General features: G+C 46.1%; 2 protein-coding genes across 4 annotated transcripts in view; both read right to left on the bottom strand.

The window, feature by feature from the left end:
* The window catches only part of SAMD4A (sterile alpha motif domain containing 4A), a 213,957-nt gene extending 210,888 nt beyond the window's left edge, over positions 1-3,069 (bottom strand). Inside the window, exons 1-2 of one of the 2 annotated variants that reach the window (XM_079769481.1) lie at positions 2,793-3,069; positions 932-1,562 (exon numbers count right to left, since the gene is read on the bottom strand). In XM_079769481.1, coding sequence (XP_079625607.1) covers positions 932-1,127 — 196 coding nt within the window. In that variant the 5' untranslated portion in view covers positions 1,128-1,562; positions 2,793-3,069. The remainder of the gene's footprint in view (positions 1-931; positions 1,563-2,792) is intronic. The other variant, XM_079769482.1, reaches the window with a different exon arrangement.
* A 10,177-nt stretch (positions 3,070-13,246) lies between these two features.
* Positions 13,247-19,342, bottom strand: part of CGRRF1 (cell growth regulator with ring finger domain 1) — a 32,987-nt gene continuing 26,891 nt past the window's right edge. For both annotated transcript variants that reach the window (XM_079769668.1, XM_079769669.1), the window contains one exon: positions 13,247-19,251. In XM_079769668.1, the coding sequence (XP_079625794.1) occupies positions 18,931-19,251 (321 nt within the window). In that variant the 3' untranslated portion in view covers positions 13,247-18,930. The remainder of the gene's footprint in view (positions 19,252-19,342) is intronic.

The raw sequence follows: 19,342 nt of genomic DNA, 5'->3' as shown, positions 1-19,342 counted from the left end.
TGTTCACCCTCCTGCTGCAGCATGAACTAAAGAATGTCCCCTATCCAAAATTATAAGCAACAGACCTTTTCCCCATCCCCCATCCTCACCACCACCACCGCCGCCGCCCCCCCCCCCCACACACACCCCAGGATATCATTTCATTCTGTCACCACCCATGCTAGCAAATAGCAAATCTCTGGACCCTTCGTGTATATTCACTTTCTATACTAGTTGAGGTGTCTGTAAAATATATCCGAAGCAATTCTGTTCTATTCAATAAAGTTTCCTAAGAAAAAGCAGCAAGAACTCTGATTCATGCCTGCTGTCAGGCATCTACAAGATGCATATCCATATGAATATCATCAGCGTAGAGAAGCAGACCTGAATAGTATATGAACTGCAAGTATTATTTTAATAGTCAGTAGTATCACCTACATATTATTCAGAAGACGGAGCTCTAAAACTGTACTATGGGGGGGGGGGAGGGGATTAATAATAACATTAGATTTTCATGTATTGCTCATACAGCCTAATCAAAGCTTGGCTTCCGAAGGGCAGTCCCGGGCTGCCTCGTGTGCTGCTGAAACCCAGAGAGCCACGTTGTCCAAACGAAGAAGAGAAAAAAAAAAGCCCAGAAAATCCAGACTCTACGTGACCTGACTTACTTATTTCCCAGGAAACTGCATGAGAGAAAAATCAATCATTCATGCTTCCGTAGCTACCACACGGAATGGACTGAAGGAGTTGACCGTGGCCACAAACCCAAAGCGGCCAGCGGAGGTGAGTGGGCGGCAGGGGCGGGGGCGCGGAAGAGGTTGAGAGGCCAAGGGCCCGGGGGACAGCGCGGTGCGTGTCCCCGCGGAACCGCGGCCGGGGGCGGGGCCTGGGCACGAGGCTGGGAAGGGGGTGGCGGGGGGAACGGGCGGGACAGGGGCGGCCGCGCACTTACCCGGGCTGTTGGCCTCGCCCTCGAGGACGTGCAGCTCCGCGCAGTCGGCCAGCGAGTGCTCCAGGCAGAGCTGGAGGAAGCGGGCCTGGGTCTGGCTCACGCGCTTGAGCAGCGACAGCAGCGCAACAGTCTGCTCGCACTCATTCCAGCCCTTAAACCAACCCGCCAGCACCCCGACCTGGTCGCGAAACATCATGGTTAGGGGGCGGCCCTCTGTCTACGAAGCCCCTCGGAGCCCCAGCCCGGCCCGCCCGCCCCAAAGTTTGGCGGAGCCGCAGCCCCGCGGCCGCCGGAGGCGCGTTCCGGTTCCAAGGTGGCTCTGGCGCTCGGACGCTGCAGGTACTGCCTCGGCTGCTGCCTTTCTCGTCTGCTTTCAGTTACGTTCCGGTGGTTCTGGCTGATTTCCCCAGAGATGATGACAGACAGTAGCACGGAAATGTTTCTTTTTTTAAAAAAAGATAACGATTTTTTTTAAAAAAAATCCCCACAAGGCACACAAACTGAATGAAGAATGCTCTCTTCCCCCCCTTCTCACGGCTTCGGGATGGTGATTTCCGGCGTCCCGGGGTCTCTTTCCCGCTGGGCGGCAGCTCGGACCCTTTACACCCGCATTCCCGAGCGGCGATCACCACTGAAAGGAGAGAAAGGGCTGCAGTGAGACCTCGGCCAGCGAGGGAGCACGCCTGGGCAACGAGTGCATCAGGGGGTGGGGACGGGGGGGCGCCCCGCGAGGGGTTCGGTCCCCCCAAATCCGGCCGCCCCCTCCGCACCCGGATGCGGGAGACAAGCGATTCCCGTTCTGGGAAGGGCCAGACACCTCCTTCCCTGATGCGGGAGGAGACCCCACGGCTTCCTGTTGCTGCCGCTGCGAACGACTGGTGCTCCCCACACACCCCACCCGGGGTGGCCTCGGGGCTGTGCCTGCGAACGCCAGCACCAGCAACAGATTTTCCTCGCGCAGAAAACTTGCAATGCGGCTGCGAGGGGCGCGGGGGTGGGGGCTAATGCAAAGCAGAGGCGGAGGCAGCGGCAGCAGCAGCAGCCCGAGTTCCTTCCTCCTCCTCCTCCTCCTCCTCCTCCTCCTCCTCCTCCTCCTCCTTCTCCTCCTCCTCCTCCTTCTCCCAGAGAAGCAGCCGAGCGGCTGCAGCTCCATCTACAGCAACAGCCAGCATCTCCACCGCCAGGCGCCCCTCTGGATTTAGGCCGTGAGCAGCCAAGGCAGCAGCTCGAGACAAAAATAAACTCTCCCCACCCAAAGCTCCTCGCCCAGCGGGCGGAGGCGCAGCCGGAGCCCGGCTCCCCCGCGCCTCGCCGCTCCAGCCCACAGAGAGGTCTCCAGGGCCTGCTGTGCCCAGAGCGATCAGATGTGTGCGTGCCTGTGCGGATGTGTAAGTGTGTGTACGCGCGTGTGTGCTTCAGGCATCCTGCCTCCGCCGCCTCCTCCTGCGGGTGGGTCCGTCCGGCCCAGCGCCTAGCCCGCGCGTCCCAGGCGGCACGGCCCCGAGCGCGCGCCGAGCCTGGAGACCGCGCGGGTCCACAGCACCGCTGACCCGGCGGGCAGGGCGGCTCCGCCGGGACTGCGGCTCCGCGCCCCCGGCACATCCCCCCCCCCCTTTACCCCACCTCCAGGACCTCAAAGAAAGTTCGGCTTCTGGGGCTCCCCCGTCCTCTCACGGTCCGGGTGGCCGCCGCCGGCAAAGAGGAGAGAGCCCAGCGGCTCACCCCTCGAAGAGGCGCCTCCCTCCCAGCACCCCGCTTCCCGGGCCCCAGAACTTATCCAGCAGAGAGGGAAGTCCCCCGGGAAGGGGACCCCGTGGCCGGCGGGTCCCCTGCGGGGGACGGAAGGAAAGGGGCCGCTCACCTCGGCGCGGTTCATACCGGCGGCTCGGGGCCCCCGCGCGCGGGTCCGGGCCCGCGGCGGCTGTCAGCGAGGTTGGGGGCGCCCGGAGCCCGGGCTGCGGGCCATGCCGTCGGGGCGGGCGGCGCTGGGAGAGTGCGGCGCTGCGAGTCCTGGCCGCCGCCGCCGCCACCGCCGTCTCCCGTGTCGGCTCGCGGAGGACTGAGCCGCCCAAGCCGGAGCTCTCCACATGCTACTGATTAACATACACCATTACATCATGGGCTTGGCAGGGAGCGCCCGAGCGGGGGGAGAGGAACCCGGGCGGCGGCGGCGGCAGGCAGGGGGAGCCGGGGGGAGGATCCCGGACCCGGCCCGAGGCGGGGGGGGGGGGGGGGGGGGAGCGGATTCCTAAGTGGGGACCAGGAAAGGGGAGGGGAGCGAAGTGGGAGGAGCCAGATGGCGCAGAGGGGTCGAGTTGGAAGAACCGCCGCGCGGACGGGAAGAAGTTCGGGGAAGGGGAGGGGTACGAGTGAATTCCTCCCCGCGGCCGCCCGCGGGTTCTGGGTTCTGGGGACGGGGGCGCTGGGGTCGCCTGAGCGCGGGTAGGGGCGGTGCTGCCACCGGTTGCTCGTCCTGGGGAATGTGGTTCGCCTACCCTGGGGAGCCCTCGGCCTGCCTGGGGCCCCGGGTGGCAGAGCGGCTGGGTCCGCGGGCGGTGGAGACCTGAGGCCGGGTTCGGGGGTCGCAGGCGCGAAGGGCGGAGGAGGCCGAGGGGCGGTGCGCAGAGCTGGACGTGCCAGGGCGCCAGGCTCCGCGCGTCCCTTGTTGGAGGAGCGCAAGGAATGCCTGATCCGAGCACCCCTCGCCGGGTCGGGCTTTGGATGACCTTTGCTCCCGTCGGCGGCCCCGCGCCCCTCTCGGGCCTCCCTCTTCCCTGGGGCAGCCGCCGGCTCCTGCGGCCGGCCTGGGAGCTCTGCCTGGGGCGCGGGCTGCGGCTGCGGGCCCGGAGCGGAGGCCGGCGTCGCCCCGAGCGGCTGGGAGGAGGGCGACGCCACCTGTTCCGCGCGTCTGAGTCGCCGGGCTGGGCAGCCTTACCTGGACCTGGCGATGGTGCGAGGCCGAGGCCAGGCAGGGGCTCCGGAGGTCCCTGGTGGCGTGGAAGTGGGTAGGAGAGTACGTGTCGGGGCGGAGCAGCACTAGATGGCTCCTCTCGAAAGTAGAGGATTGTTTAAAAATACCCTAAAACCTACCTTCTAATATTAGTTGAATATTCCCAGATGGAGTGCCTGAGAAAATTCGGACTATCTCGTGATTTCCAGTGAAAACACCGAGCTCTTGAACATAGCAACTTTGTTGATTGAAAAGTACTTTCTGAGGAACCAGTGTAACGCATGCTTCAGACGCAGCCTTCCCTATTCTTTCAAACACAGCATTTTTTGAAGATAAAGTGTCTGAGATATTATTCCACTAATGAACACATCCGTCTTTCAACTCCAACATATGTCCGTGGTCTTTCAATCCTTTCTTCCTCAAACCTAGTTTTGACATTTAATACATGTCAGACATGTGACAGCACCTAACCATCTGTTGAGGTATTGAGAGGTCACGTACAGTTGCAAAAATTTAGGTGTTACCATTAAAATAGGGTGTGCGAAGAATTTTTTAAGCTTCATTATTAACCACCCAGGAAAGACATCTTCGTAGTTCAATGAATATTTTGCCCTACAAACAAGAATTCTAGAGTCTATGTATTATTTTATCATTATAGAGGCAGAAAAGCTTGACATGTTTTCTCCAAGACATTACATCAATTAGCCAGTCTCTAGAAGTCACTTCTATCAGGAAATGGGGAGGAGGGTTACAACACTGTCTACTTCCTCATACACCTTGCTATTGAATGTAGCCAACGCATAAATTTCCCCACCTGGAGCGTTTGGAAACCTCCAATAGTGATTTTTTTTAAAAGAAGATGAATGAAACATAAGTTTTATTAACTTGTTTATTGTCACCTGCAGTTTACTAAACAAATAGTAAAAACAAAAATTCAACAAACCTTGAGGCAAATCTTCAAGCATTCTACTTACGCTGAAGAAAGAAAATACTGCCACCTACTGGAAAAATGTAGTCCTTACAGAAGCCTTTGACCCAGGAAAAGATCTTTATTTAGCTAAATGTTTAGCTATTTTTTAAAAATATATTCTTTTTTATTGATTTCAGAGAGGAAGAGAGAGACATAAACATCAATGATGAGAGAGAATCATTGATTGGCTGCCTCCTGCGTTGCCCCCTACTGGGAATGGAGCCCGAAATCCAGGCATGTGCCCTGACCAAGAATAGAACTGTGACCTCCTGGCTCATATGTTGATGCTCAACCACTGAACCACACCAGCCAAGCTTTTAGCTATTTTTGAGAAATACAATTATGAGGCTGACATGAGTTACCAGTCCTCTTTGTTTGTGGGTTCCTAATACTGGTGATGTTTCTTGCCTCTTGGCTTTGTCCCTGATGGGAGAGGGAGTGGAGATAAAATCCAGTGACGCTGCTTCTCTGTTTCTCACAGAAAGTGAAGTCAGGACTCTGAAGGAAGGAAAGTAATACTATCAGCTAAATATATGCTTTTGTATTAAATGTGGGTTTTTCCTATGTGAACTTGTACCCCATTTTTATGGATAATTAAGAAGTAGCTAACAAGTGCTAAATATCCACACCACTTGGAAAGGGAATGAAAAGAAGGGATAAAGGAGATTATTAATATGTCTATGTTCACTATATTACTAATTACTCATTTTTAAAATGCCCATTGTTCACCTATGTTGTGCCAGGCACTGGGTTAGACAGTGAGTACACTGGGTACAGTACTGAGTCCACAGTGGCCTACCAACCAATAGATCAGATTATCAGACAAATTAACATTCTCAATATTTTTGTGCTTTTCTCCTTTCTAGAATCTGGGAAGGAGATAAATTGGTGTTTGCTCAGTGAATAACACTTTTGGTCAAATAACTCAAATGTTCAAATGTTTCAAAGATGACTCATTTCAGATAAATCAGTGTTTTGTTTATAACCACTGCTTAAGAAGATGTCTAAGTGTTGCTTGCATCAAAAAGGCACCTCAAGGAGCACCATGTTGAAGATAGGTATTTTTTATTTAACATAAAAGCCTATACACTACTAGTATATGTATATACTTTCGATATAATATCTAAATATCATATATTTAACTTATAAGAAAATTTTAATGTTAAATTTAATATTTATCTTCATTAAATTTAATATATAAAATAAAATTATAAATAAAATTTCATAGAAGCATTATATATTGAAATATATATTTTATTATATGTTTATGCACAGGCAAAGGTATGACAAGACTTATACCAAAATGGTAACTCCTGGTGCTTTTCCCTGTATGGTAGAATTATTGAGGATTATTATCTTTTTTTCTTTATATTTTCTAACTTTTCTACCAAAAATAAAAAAGTTAAAACAAAACAAAACACTGCATGTGCTCAGGCCCACTGATTAAATTTAGAAAGTATCATAAAGAAACTGCACTATAAAACTTAGGTCTTTGCCCTAACCGGTTTGTCTCAATGGATAGAGCGTCGGCCTGTGGACTTAGGGTCCCAGGTTCGATTCCAGTCAAGGGCATGTACCTTGGTTGTGGGCACATCCCGAGTAGGTGGTATGCAGGAGGCAGCTGATCGATGCTTTTCTCTCATTGATGTTTCTAACTGTCTATCCCTCTCCCCTCCTCTCTGTAAAAAAATCAATAAAAATATATATTTTTAAAACTTAGGTCTTTGACTCCCAATAATGGCTTATTAGTCTGTTTTGCTCCCTACCTGGGTCTTGTCCTCACCTCCTACTGTGTCTCTCTGCCTCAGCTCTAGTCTAACCACTCACTCCCCAGCTCAGACCTTTCGGTGGTTTCTGACTCAACATTAAATACACTCCAAGCTCTTTGGCCTGAAATACAAGCAGTCCATCATTTGGCCACTATCTGCTGCTCTCAACCTCTCTGTCACACATTTTATTTACTAATCCATTCAATAAGAAGTATTTATTCAGTATAAATCACTGTGCTAGGCAAATAGGTGATACAAAAGTAGAAGAAGAGGCATAGTTTCTGCAACTTCTATTGGAGAGTGCAAAGTATGCTTCTCTCTCTCTCTCTCTCTCTCTCTCTCTCTCTCTCTCACACACACACACACACACACACACACACACACACACACACAGACACACACTTCACTAAAAGGTACAATAAGCAATGGGTCTAGGGGGAGGCCACACACAATGTCAAGAAAAACCAGAGGAAACAAAAATTCTGCCAGAAAATCCAGAAAGATATAATACATTTTGAATTGGCACTCACTGGATGAAAAGTTTCAACAGATGCGCACAATTTTAAACACAGCATCCAGGAGGCCAGGATGTATGTTTGTCTTAATAAAGCATCCTGAGAACTCTATGTTTATATTTTTCAGTTCATATTTCTTCTAGCAGTAGTAAGATAAAACAGGAAAAGAAATACAGGCCTTCCCAGATTTTTCTGGTGGCGATATACTAACGGAAAGATCCAACAGTATCCACTAAATTAGGCATATCTTTTAAGCTGGTAGTTTCATTTTTAGGAATCTATCCTACTGAAGTAGAAGCATCATTACTATAAAGTAAAGTTTACTAAAGTATGAGAATAAATATGAGAATGTTAATTTCAGCATTGTCTGTAATAGCAAAACACAAGAATACTTATCTGTAGAGGAATGCATGAATAAATTATGAAACCTTTCTATAAATCCTATACACCTATTTTTAAAAATGAGTTGTACTTGGAAAAATGCATCAGAATATGATAGACTGATGGGTGGATACATAGATTAATATATGATAACATAAGTACAGCAAAATGTTAATGTAGGATCTAGATGATGAGTAGGTTTTCACCATTCAGTTCTTCCAACTTCTGTATGCTAATGTTTATAAGTTGTTGGCAATAAAAAGGATGAGTCAAATTTATATATACACACTGGCCTGGAAATAGGCTTTTTTAAAGATGTAGAATAATGTCTATGCTATGAGTCCATTATTATGGATAAGAAAGCCAGCTCCTGAATCTTGGAACCCAGCCCCATCATTTACTAGCACTTTGACCTTTTACAAGTCCTTCCCACTCTGTGTCTCAGTTTCATTGGTAACACACATACCTCACTGTTGTTATGAAGAATGAATAGGTTAATACATTTACATTCCTTAAAACAATGCCAGGCATATAATGTGTTCAATAAATATTATGATTAACTATGACTGTTTGAGAGGGGAAAGCGTTATGTGGATGGGAAAGAGCAAACTAACGTGTGTCTCTCTCTATAAATATATACATTTAGCCCGGCCAGTGTGGCTCAGTGGTTGAGCATCGACCTATGAACCAGAAGGTCAGGGTTCGATTCCTGGTCAGGGTACATGCCTGGGTTTCAGTCTTGACCCCCAGTGGGGAGTGTGCAGGAGGCAGCCAATCTGTGATACCCTCTCATCATTGTTGTTTCTATCTCTCTTGCTCCCTTCCTCTCTGAAATCAATAAAAATATTATATATATATGGAAATGTTTGTTTGTTTGAATGTTTAGTATAACCCCATCAGGAAACAATCAGACAATTCCAGAAAGAGGGAGATTCTCCAAGACAACTGGCCTGGAAAAAATGATGGAAAGACTTCTAGATTAAAAGAGACAAAAAGGCACGTAACAACCATATGCAATGTGTTATCCTTGATTGCATCCAGGTTTGAAAAAAATAGCTATAAAGGACATTTGGGGACATTTTGAAAATAGACTGGGAATGAGCTGATATTAGGCAATATTAGATAGCACATAATTAACAGAAGGAGGGTGCCCAGGCAATGCCCAGGCAAGCTCTCTCTAGATGAGAGACAGCACCTTTCTCTTCTTGGTGGCTCTCACATCCATCTCTGAGTGCCATAGTCCGGAGGATCTGATCAGAAGCTGTCTTCCCACATGGAGTACCTACAGATGGAAATGTGCTGGCGTGGTGTGCAGGGTTTTGGTGCCATGGGTGTTAGAGTTCTCACTGTCAATTAATATTCTGTCATGCTGGATGTATGCAAACATCTCACAAGTTTGTTGAAGATGTGTCAACCCCTGAAAGATGGACCAATTCTTTTATCTTTTTTTTTCTTCTTTTTTGTCTGCAGAAAGGAGAGTCCTGGTGAATTTGCTAAGGAGAGTATGTCCCTTTGTATGCTTTGGAGGAAATAACCAGACATCCTCTTCAGACAAAGAGAATTATCTGTCACTGAAATAAGGTTGTTGTAGCGGAATAGTGGACTCTCAGGCAGACACTGGAAATATGCCTTGCCTGACCTCGCCTGCGGTGCCTCCCTGCCTCATTAAGCAAGCTGCTGCCCCCTGGCCTGCGTTCGGTTTCTCAAATGTGCCAAATTCATTCCCTTCTCGAAGCCTTTACACTTACTATTCCGGGAAAATTACGTCTTTCCAGCTCCTCATCCAGCGCTCCAAAAGGCTGACTCCTCCCTCAGGTCTTAGCTCAAATGTCACCTTCTTAGAAATGCCTATTTTGACCGCACTATCTATAGTGGCCCTTTCCATATGGTAGCACTTACCACAAACAGAAATTGTGTTGCTTATTCATTTATTTATCTCTTTGTTATCTCTCTCCCTTCCCCAGATTTTAAGCTCCACAAGTGCAGGGATTGGACCTTTGTCATTCACTCTTAAGACCCTCAGTATCTTGCTAGGGCCTCCCCCACAGGCGTGCACAGTAACTATCTGTGAGGTGAATGAATGAATCTCAAGATCAGAAGGTACCTCAGGAGACCCCAGATCCAACGTCCCATCCTGTACTTAAACACCCTGGTACAATGTTTAGACCCAATCCATGGGCTGCGTGTTTTTCACCTAAAGTGCAGCAAATGGGAGATATGTGTAATACTATCAGCAATAATATATATATATATATTTTTAAATAAAGGGCAGCAAAACAAGACTAGCATGAACAATGCTTTTTCATTGTTCTGAATTTATTCAACTTCACTCGGAGACTATGCTTTTCCTGTTTGGGAATAGTAACGTATCTATATTTAATTACGGTGATATAAGTGGCATTTGGCTATTAATGTCCTTATTTGGAAAAATTAAAATTAAAACTTGGCAACTTAGTTGGTTTCCTGTTTTTTCCAGCCCATGAAATTCAGAAGTCTGGAGGTCACAGGTCACAGCCTTCCCTCTAAGAGGCTGTATAGATGGTGCTGGAGTGGCCATTGCATCCCTGGTTGGCACTGATGATTAAAACATGCTTTCTTCAAAAAGCCTCTGGTCTGTCTCTCTGTAGCTTCCGTCCATGGCAGCCGTGGAAGTATATCGAGCAGCTCTCCTTCACGATTCTGCTCCAGTGTGGTGTTGCCAGCTCCAGCTACCGCCTCTGTGCTCCAAACTGTGTTGTGGTCCTAGGCTCTTCCTACCCAATTCTCCCCTCTCTCCTCTCGCAGGTCCTAGTCTGAAGGCTCTCCCTGACTAGTTCTGCTCCCTCCCCATTTGACCTTCACAGGTCTTTCCCCTAATAAATGGCTTGCACATCCTCTCTTGTCTTGGAATCCATTCTTGGAGTACCTTCTTGAGCAGACATACTACCCACTGGCTTAAAGTGACCCTGGGAACCGGGCAAGGCATTCCAAACGTGATCGAAGGAGCTATGCAACCAGGGATAGGTTACGTAATCTATTCCACCATCTATAAGATGGAGATACTCCTACGGGTTGTGTGAGACTTGAGGGAATAACTTATGACGTGCCTTACAGTGCCTGACCTTCAATAAATGGTAATAATCTATCTCCCACCCATCGCCACTGTGAGAAAGCTGAAGTGTCTGTTCACAAGCTGTTCTGTCCGTCCGCAGTGGCTCAGTGGTTGAGCGTGGACCTATGAACCAGGAGGTCATGGTTCGATTCCCAGCCGGGGCACATGCCCGGGTGGCGGGCTCCCCAGTGTGGGGAAGTGCAGGAGGCAGCCCATCAAGGATTCCCTCTCATCATTGATGTTTCTCTCTCTCTCTCCCTTCCTCTCTGCAATCAATACAAATATTTTTTTTAAAAAGAAAATAAAACAAAAGCTGTTCTAATTTATTAAAAAAAATATTTAATAGGTTCAAGGGAAAAGTGAACAAAAGCATAGATTTTTTTGAAAGTTGCATAACTTAAAGGGCCTGAAGGCCTCCTAGGCTTATCAATGTGTAATATCAGACAAGCTAATGTAAAATGAGTTTCAGTGTAAATTTTGACTTCCAAAGAGCAGATGATTAGGCAGGAAGCTGGGAGAAATGATTGAGGTGAGCCACCAATATGGCTGGCAGGCGGGGAAACCTTCCTGGCTGAAGGAGACCCCCAGATGGTTCTGTCCTGTCCTCAGGAAAGGTGCAGAACCACGGGTGTGCATCCAGGCGAGTGCAGGCTTTCAGGTCAAGTTGTAGAGAAGGACCTATTAAAAGATGAGACTTGAGTGGCTGAACAGAGGTGCCCAGGATGGAGGGAATGTGAAGACTGATTTAAAGTGGGCCAAGTTGGCATGTGCATCAGCGAGAACTCTATATTTGCCACTAGGATCTAGTGTGCTTCCTGAAGAGTAGGCACAGCTACAGCAAAGTAGCCGCTGGATTAAAAATATTATTTAAAAATAATTGCAATGCTGGCTCTCGCAAGCTTGTTAGGCACTTACTTGACACATAGTAGGAACTTGATAAAAATTAGTTTTCCTTCTTTTTATGCACAGGTTAGAGTGTGTCAAGTTGGCTAATTTACATCTTGGGTACATCTCACATAGAAACATGCTTTATTCACTCTTCAAAGACATGCTTTCTCAAAAGCCTTGTAATACGGTCTAGGACAGGATTGCCAGGGCTTGAGTCAGGATTCGAGGGGATGAAGAGAGAGATGTGGAGGAAGGAACTGAAGAACTGATGACAGATGGAATGTGGGAAGGCTAAATCAGGAGTCAGGTCTGTTAAGATAGCAACCGTGAAAGGCAAGCTGGGTAAGGCCCCGAGCGGCGGCTTACGGAGACTAAACTTGAGTTCAGATCTCATTAGAAGCAGCTCAGAAATATCTGTGTTGGCAGGGGCACACATTCAGATAGCAAGCTGGCGTCTGTTCGCCAGGGCAGCGTGGTGACTGCCTGGCCAATTCCCTCCACCCCTAGCACATTTTTACACGGATGGAATCACGGCCGAGGCTGAGCCAGAAGCTGGTGCCGGGTGAACCTGCCATGCGAGCGTCAGGTGGAACCGGAGGACTCTTGAGGACTCTGCTCTCACTTTGCACTAAAGCTCTTCCCACACTCAGGATAGTTTTCCAATTTTCTTCAGTTCCTCAGTTCAGAGAATTCTTCCAGAAAAAAAATAAAAAGACTTCTGAACCCCCGTTTTAGGTACATAGAATACCACTCCCCAAATGCCATGAGCAGTTAGGATTATTCATCCAGAGTCAAACTGGAATGCCAATTGGACAAGGGTGCTGAATCCCTGAAGAAAATGTTTTGTTTTTTAATTGGGGTAAAATATACATAATTAACATTAAATTTACCCTTTAACCATTTTAAGTCTGAGACTCAGTAGTATTAAGTACATTCACATTGTTTGTGCAACCATGAACACTAACCATATCCAGAACTTTTTCATCATCCCAATCTGAAATTCTGTGTCCATTCACAATAACTCCCCATTTCCCCATCCCCTCAGTCTCTACTACCCCCTATTCTACTCTCAGTCTCTAGGAATTTGCCTGAATTCTCGGTACCTTACATACATGAATCATATAATGCTGTCCATTTCTGTCTGGCTTCTTTCAATTAGCATAATGTTTTCAAAGTTCATCCATGTTGTGGCATGTGCTGAAATTTCCTTCCTTTTTGAGGATGAATATTCCATGAAGTAAACTTCTGGGACAGCTTTCTCCAGAATGGAGTTAGATAAGAAACTAACTCTAGTTTTTAGAACACCTAGTCGGGTACACTGTATTTTTATCTGATTTCTAAACAGTATAATCCAAACCAATTAATTGGTACAGTTATTTAAATATACTTTAAACTCAAGCTAATGATTCACAATTTCAAACACAAGTGCAGATGGGTTCACACTTCTTAAAAAGAAACAAATATGTTAAGTATTAATTATATAAGGTGTCATAGATAAGATTTCAAATAAATTCAATGAAGGTTAAATGTATGCATTGCAAAACTACTCCGTTACAGGACTTATGTGGGTCAGGATTACTAGTACCTTAAGCCTTTGGAGAGATTAACTTGACCCAGGTTGGCATGAGAGAAACAAAGTAAAACTTATTTGTTCTAGAAATTATCAAATCTTTATTCTGATCTTGGTTATTGATTCAAGAACTACCAATTATCTTTTCCAACTGAAAGTGCAATTGAAATGTGTCCACAGGTTTACAAGTCTAAGACCATATTTTAGTAAACTAAAAAAAATCAGAACCGCTTTCCCCAATATTGTTTAAAGCCATCTCTGTATGTGCCCACAATTGCTGGCACTGACATCTTTATCCTAAGCAGGCACGACTGTTGCACAGGATACATTAGGTTAGATATTGATTAATCCCACATTTTGCACATCCTTGGAATGTTCCTAGTCAAAAAATTCACGAGAAGCTGCAAAATTTCTCAGAGCATTTATTATGCCAATGTTCACTGTGGCTTTTCTGGTGAATACAGTATACGGCAGGCTCCAGACAGGTCTTGGAGTATATACTGTTGCCTGGGATATGTGTTGGGAAATGCTGGGTCTGATAATAGGCTGGAGAGAAGCAATACAAATGATGGAAGAATTTTAAAATTGTACCTACAGTTCAATGTTGAAAACTATGTGTTTTTCTGTAGAAGGTGACTAGTGATTAAGAACACAAGCTTCAGGCAAAACAAAGCAAAGCAAAATTGGATTCAAATCCCAACTCGACCGCCTCGTAGCTGTACAATATGGGCTATTTAACCAAAATTGGTCTCAGTTTTCTGTCTACCTTAGCAAAGTGAGCCAGGATTACAGGAGATAACATCCAATTGGATCAATTTAGGGTAGTCAGGAGACTGAAAAGATGATTATTTTATCCGAGATATTAATATAGAGTTGTTTACTGAAAAGTGGAAAGAGGAACATGAGGATATCTCAGAGGCAGCAATGCAGGAAGCAACTACCATCCACAGGGCTAGGGAGACAAAGTGAAGAAGTTGCAATTATAAAAATTTAGAAGTCTGGAGGAGGGGCCCTACAGAGCTGGAATACTCAGATCTCTGAGGATGGGGTGCTGCTGGTGTCCTGAGGTGGGTGGGGGTGAGGAAGCAGGTTCCACTCTGGATTCAATCTTTGCTCCTGGAATCAACTGCCACTGCCAAGGTAAAGAAGCCAGGTCGGGGTGATGTTCACAGGAACAGAAAAGCCACAGGATACAGGAAGGAGCGGATCTCTTCTTCCTCCTATCTTCCTCTCTCCTATTGCTCTGATTTGCAAAGCCTCATAGGGAGTGGGCTGGCAAAGCGTAAGTGTGGTTTGCAGAGTCTACCCCAGCATTGCAAAGCCGAGTATAGAAGGGTGGGTTTGGAGCTGGGAGACAACAGCTTAATCGCTGGCACAAATACAAAGAGTTTAGAGTGCAAAAAGTGTATGGCAGCTAGTCCTCCTCCTAACCTGCCTGACTCAGTCCTGTGCTTGGTTTATGTTTGCAGAATTTCTGTAGGACATGGCTATGAAAAACACGGAAGAGATTAAATGCCTGGAGGGTCAACTAATTAAATAAAACAAACAAGGCAGGCTTAACATCCCATCTCAAACTTGAAATGTCTAAAACTGAACTCTTGCAACCAATGTTCACAGCAGCCTTATTCCTAATAACCAAAAAGCAGACAAATCCAAATGTCCATCAATGGTAAACACAATGTGGTATTGGTATATCTTATACAGTGGAATATTTTGGGGCAATAAAAAGGAAAAAAATCTGATTCATGCTATAACATGGATGAACCTTAAAAATATTGTGCTAAGTGATGTTTGTGGCCAGATACAAAAGGCCACATTGTGTGATCCCATTTGTGATTCTACATGATTTCATTCCATGAAATGTCCAGAACAGGCAAATCTATAGAGACAGAAAGTAGATTGGTGGTTGCCTGGGGTTGGGGAACATGGTGGGGGGGTGGGGATAACTGCTAATGCGCACAATTTCTTTTTAAGAGTAATTAAAACATTCTGAAGTTGACTATAGTGGTGGTTGAAAGACCCTGAGTAATTAAAACTATTGAGTGGTACATTTTGAATGGGAAATTATGTGGTATGTAAACTGCATCTCCATTAAGCTGGTAAAAAGAAAAAAAGAAAAAAAAAGAAAAAGGCCATGCAGCTTTTGCCTTGTTCCCTAGAACACTTGCTCTTGGAATCCTGAGCTCCCACTTACTAGTAAGAAATTGACTAACCTGAGACCATCAGGCTGTGACAAAGACCAAGCCACATGGAGAGGCCACATGTTGCCCTAGCTCAGCCCACACACCAAATACATGAGTGAACAAGCCTTTAGCCCCCTAAGTCAATCTGTCATTTGAATCCCAGGTAGGCCCAACCCCGCTACATCCTATCCTAATATCTGAACACAGATTCTGTGAGCATAATAAAAGTGGTTGTTTTATATCACTCTGTTTTGGGATGGTTTGTAAAGACCACTCTTCTGGTTTTCTTCCTACCTCATTCTTCTCAATCTACTGGTTCCTCCCAGTCTCCCTGAATGTTGGTCTTCCCCCAGTCTGTGCTCACTCCCTTGGCGATCTCATGCAGACTTATGGCTTTAAATACCAAACTGACGACCCCCAAATGTATAACTTCATCCAGACCTCTCCCCTGAACTTCAGATTACTATATTCACCTGTTTATTTGGCATTCCTACTTGTATTTTCGGAAAGTAACAACTAATCGATTTAAACCAACTATTTTATCTAAAAATACATTCAAATGCAATGCTTTTGTTGACATTCTTGCACAATGTCACTATTCACTAGTTATTGGAAAATTCTGGCATAAGCCTCTAAGAGTCAGTTTGCTTGTTTTTACTTGACTACCTACCAAATCCCTCAGGTTTCTGAGGGCAGGAAAGATAATTCTTTCAACTGCAGCAAGAGAAGCTAAGGGCAAGTCATCTTTAAGAGTTAGAGTTATGAAAAATGATGGGTGAATAGATAAACAAAATGTGCTATATTTACACAATAGGATAATATTCAGCCTTAAAAAGAAAGGAAATCCTGATACATACTACAGCATAAACCTTGAAAATATTATACTCAGTGAAATAAGCCAGAGAGAAAATACTGTACGATTCCATGTAAATGAGGTACCTAGAACAGTCAAGTTCATAAATACAGAAGAATACTGGTGGTTACCAGGGGAAAAGGGAAGGGTAATGAGGAGTTATTATTTGGTGGGTATAGAGTTTCAGTTTGGGTTGATGAAAAAATTCTGAAGATTGATAATGGTGATGATTGTACACCAATATGAATGTACTTAATACCACTGAATTGTACAATTCAGAATGGTTAAAATTGTAAATTTTATGCTATACTTTACTACAATAAAAAGTTATGAAAAATGGAGTAAGACTACAGGTGGACAGTTTAGGTACAAACAGATCTTTAAAGGGATGCAGGATGGCTGGGATGGAGGAAGTGATCTCTGAATATTCCCCATTTTACACCAGAAAGTGAGTTTCTCAGATGAACAGTTATACTGGTCGCTAACCACAGAGGGGCTGTGGCTTCGTCTGACCGCCCTGCTTCCAGTGGCAGGGTTAGAACAGGCATTGGGAATTTCTGAGGTGGGATGTGCTTCTAATAAGCTACCAATGCTCCTTTTTAGGCACAAATACTTTAAGGTCAGGAGCTTTCCTGATTCTTTGTAGCCCAGACTCCTCAAAGGTATCTGGCCCCAAGAAGGTATTTATTACATAGCTGTTGAATGCAGATAAAAGTTTGATTTGGTTTATAGAACGGAGATTAGGTAATGTCATTTTGAGAGTGCTATATTTGATTAGAATGAAATTATATTATGTAAAAACGCTAACACAATGATAAGGCATTATTCTTAATACAAGCAAGATGAAAAGGGCTTAAAATTCTCCCTGAATGTCACAGTTTATTTGCTATGATCTGATTTCTTGGTGAGTTGAAGGCAATTTCTGCTGAAGACACAGGAAACTCTGATTTACCTTTTTCTTCTTAGTCATCTTAGAAAGAGTGGGGGATGGGCCTTTTTGCCCATCAGGTTCCTTAACTCTTCCAAGAATATAACAAAGAATAAACAAAGTAATTTACCATTCAGAAGGGTGTGGGGTTTATCTATATAAATAAAACCCTAATATGCAAATAAACTGAACAGCAGAACAACAGAACCGGTTGCTGTGACATGCGCTGACCACCAGGGGGCATGCGTGGAATATGGTGGGCATCCAGGCGGCAGAGTGTGGAACACAGCAAGCGTAAGTCATGGCGGGATGGTGGAGCAGGTGAGTGGGGGCACCAGACCAAGGTGGGGCACCGGTCACTGTCATCAGGGAGAGCCTCTGATTGTTACTGAAAATTCTTTGCTCCTGCGCACTACAGTCCTGCCTGGCGCTCACACCTGCTGCCAGAGCCAGCCCTGCTCGCACCTGCTGCCGGCACCAGAGCTGCTTCTTGCACCCGCTGCCGGCGCCCAGTGCCAGCCCCGATCACTCGGTGCCGTCAGTGGGTGTGAGCAGTGGCTGCCGGCCCCAATCGCCACTCTGGGCTTCTCCACCTCCCCCAGCTCCTGAGGGGCAATCGGGGCCAGAAGCCACCGCTCGCACCTGCTGCCAGCGCCCGGCGCCAGTCCCGATTGCTCGGCACTGTCAGTGGGTGCGAGTGGCAGCTGCCGGCCCCTATTGCCCCTGAGGGTTTCTGCACTTCTCCCTGCTCCTGAGAGGCGACTGGGGCAGCAACCGCCGCTCGCACCTGCTGACGGCATGGTGCTGGCCCCGCTCACACCTGCTGCTGGCGCTGGCCCCAATCGCTTTGCGCCATCAGCACGCTTTAGCGGCAGCAGTGGGAGCGGGGCTGCCGGCAGACAGGGGACTGGGGGCTGCAGTGGGAGAGGCCGGGCGGGGGCACGGAGGATGGGCTGAGACCCGACCCTGTGCCCACAGCAGCCTCGCGGCCCACAGTTCAAGGTGCACGAATTCGTGCACTGGGCCCCCAGTTTGTAATAAAAACACACTATAAAAAAATAGTCATGTGTTTCTGTTAGTGATTTTTCTGGCTCTAAATCCCTCCAGTTATGGATGGATTTGCTGTACAGGAGGAAACCTAAGGTAAGGCATTGAGAGTCTCACAGATCTTCCCCGGTAGGTCACAGCCTGCTAATCTAATCCTATTTGGCAGCAAATTTAATTATCCGAGAAATGTTATTATTCTTGTTTTATATATCTGCTTCCTATAAATGAGCATCATTTCAATCTATGACACACTGAGAACAGTCAAGAACTGTATCTTGCGTTTATAATTTAAGAAGCTATATTTAAAAATTAAGACTTGTGTTTATGTGGCTATAAGAAAAATTAGAAACCAAACAGATGGATATTTATAAAAACTGCTATTTCAGGAAAGGACTTAAAGTTAGAAGCCCTTTCCAACTCCTCTGTAAACTGGGAAACATACAATTACTTTAAGAAGAATTCAATTTTCCCCCAATTGCACCCTAAATTATGGCAAAGGAAAAACATTCAGAAAACTTAAGACTTTTACTTTCTCAAATTTTAGATGGACTGCTTTTTGGAAATGTTCTAATTAATATTACATGAAATCCCCTAGCTGATAAAAGGCCAGACATTTACTTTCTTCTCAAGAGCTGAATGCATTTTTATGTATAACACAGATGGTATTCCAGCATTTACCATATGGAACAGGAAGGAATAATTAAGTTTCATCATCCAGGTACCGTACAAATATGAAGTTGAAATAGAATTGTCATTGACAGTTAACACCGTACATTCCATGTTATGATTAATTCCAAGAACACAAATTTCTGCATCTTGAGTGGTAATTGTACTCTTCAGTTGTAACAACATCCTCAAAGAGTTTTCAGTTTGTCTTTATCTTGCTCCTTTTGACTGCGAAGTGCAAACGATTCCTGAACAAACTGCCTGCACATCGGGCACCGATGAAAATACCTCACACAGCCATCGCACAAGCACGTGTGTCTGCAGGGCAGGAGCACCCAGTTCACGGTCCCGTTCTGGCAAACAACGCAGTCCTTGCTACTCTCCTCTGGAGGCTCTACTTCGCTTTCGGAGAGTCCAGCCTTTTCCAACAAGCTTCGGTCTGCGCTTTCACCTTCTGGAGAGGAATTGCTCGAAGGAGTGGCATTATTATTTGCAGACATGAAAAGTTGCTGAAAAATCAAAGAAACAAGTTTAAAGATAATTACAAATGTCAATTACTCTTCGGAGGGTCATAAGAGATGCTCAAAACTTATGAGCTAG

This window comes from Cnephaeus nilssonii (genome assembly GCF_951640355.1).
Source record: "Cnephaeus nilssonii genome assembly, chromosome: 4".
In the NCBI taxonomy this organism is placed as follows: domain Eukaryota; kingdom Metazoa; phylum Chordata; class Mammalia; order Chiroptera; family Vespertilionidae; genus Cnephaeus; species Cnephaeus nilssonii.
This window is presented reverse-complemented; position numbering and strand designations above follow the sequence as displayed.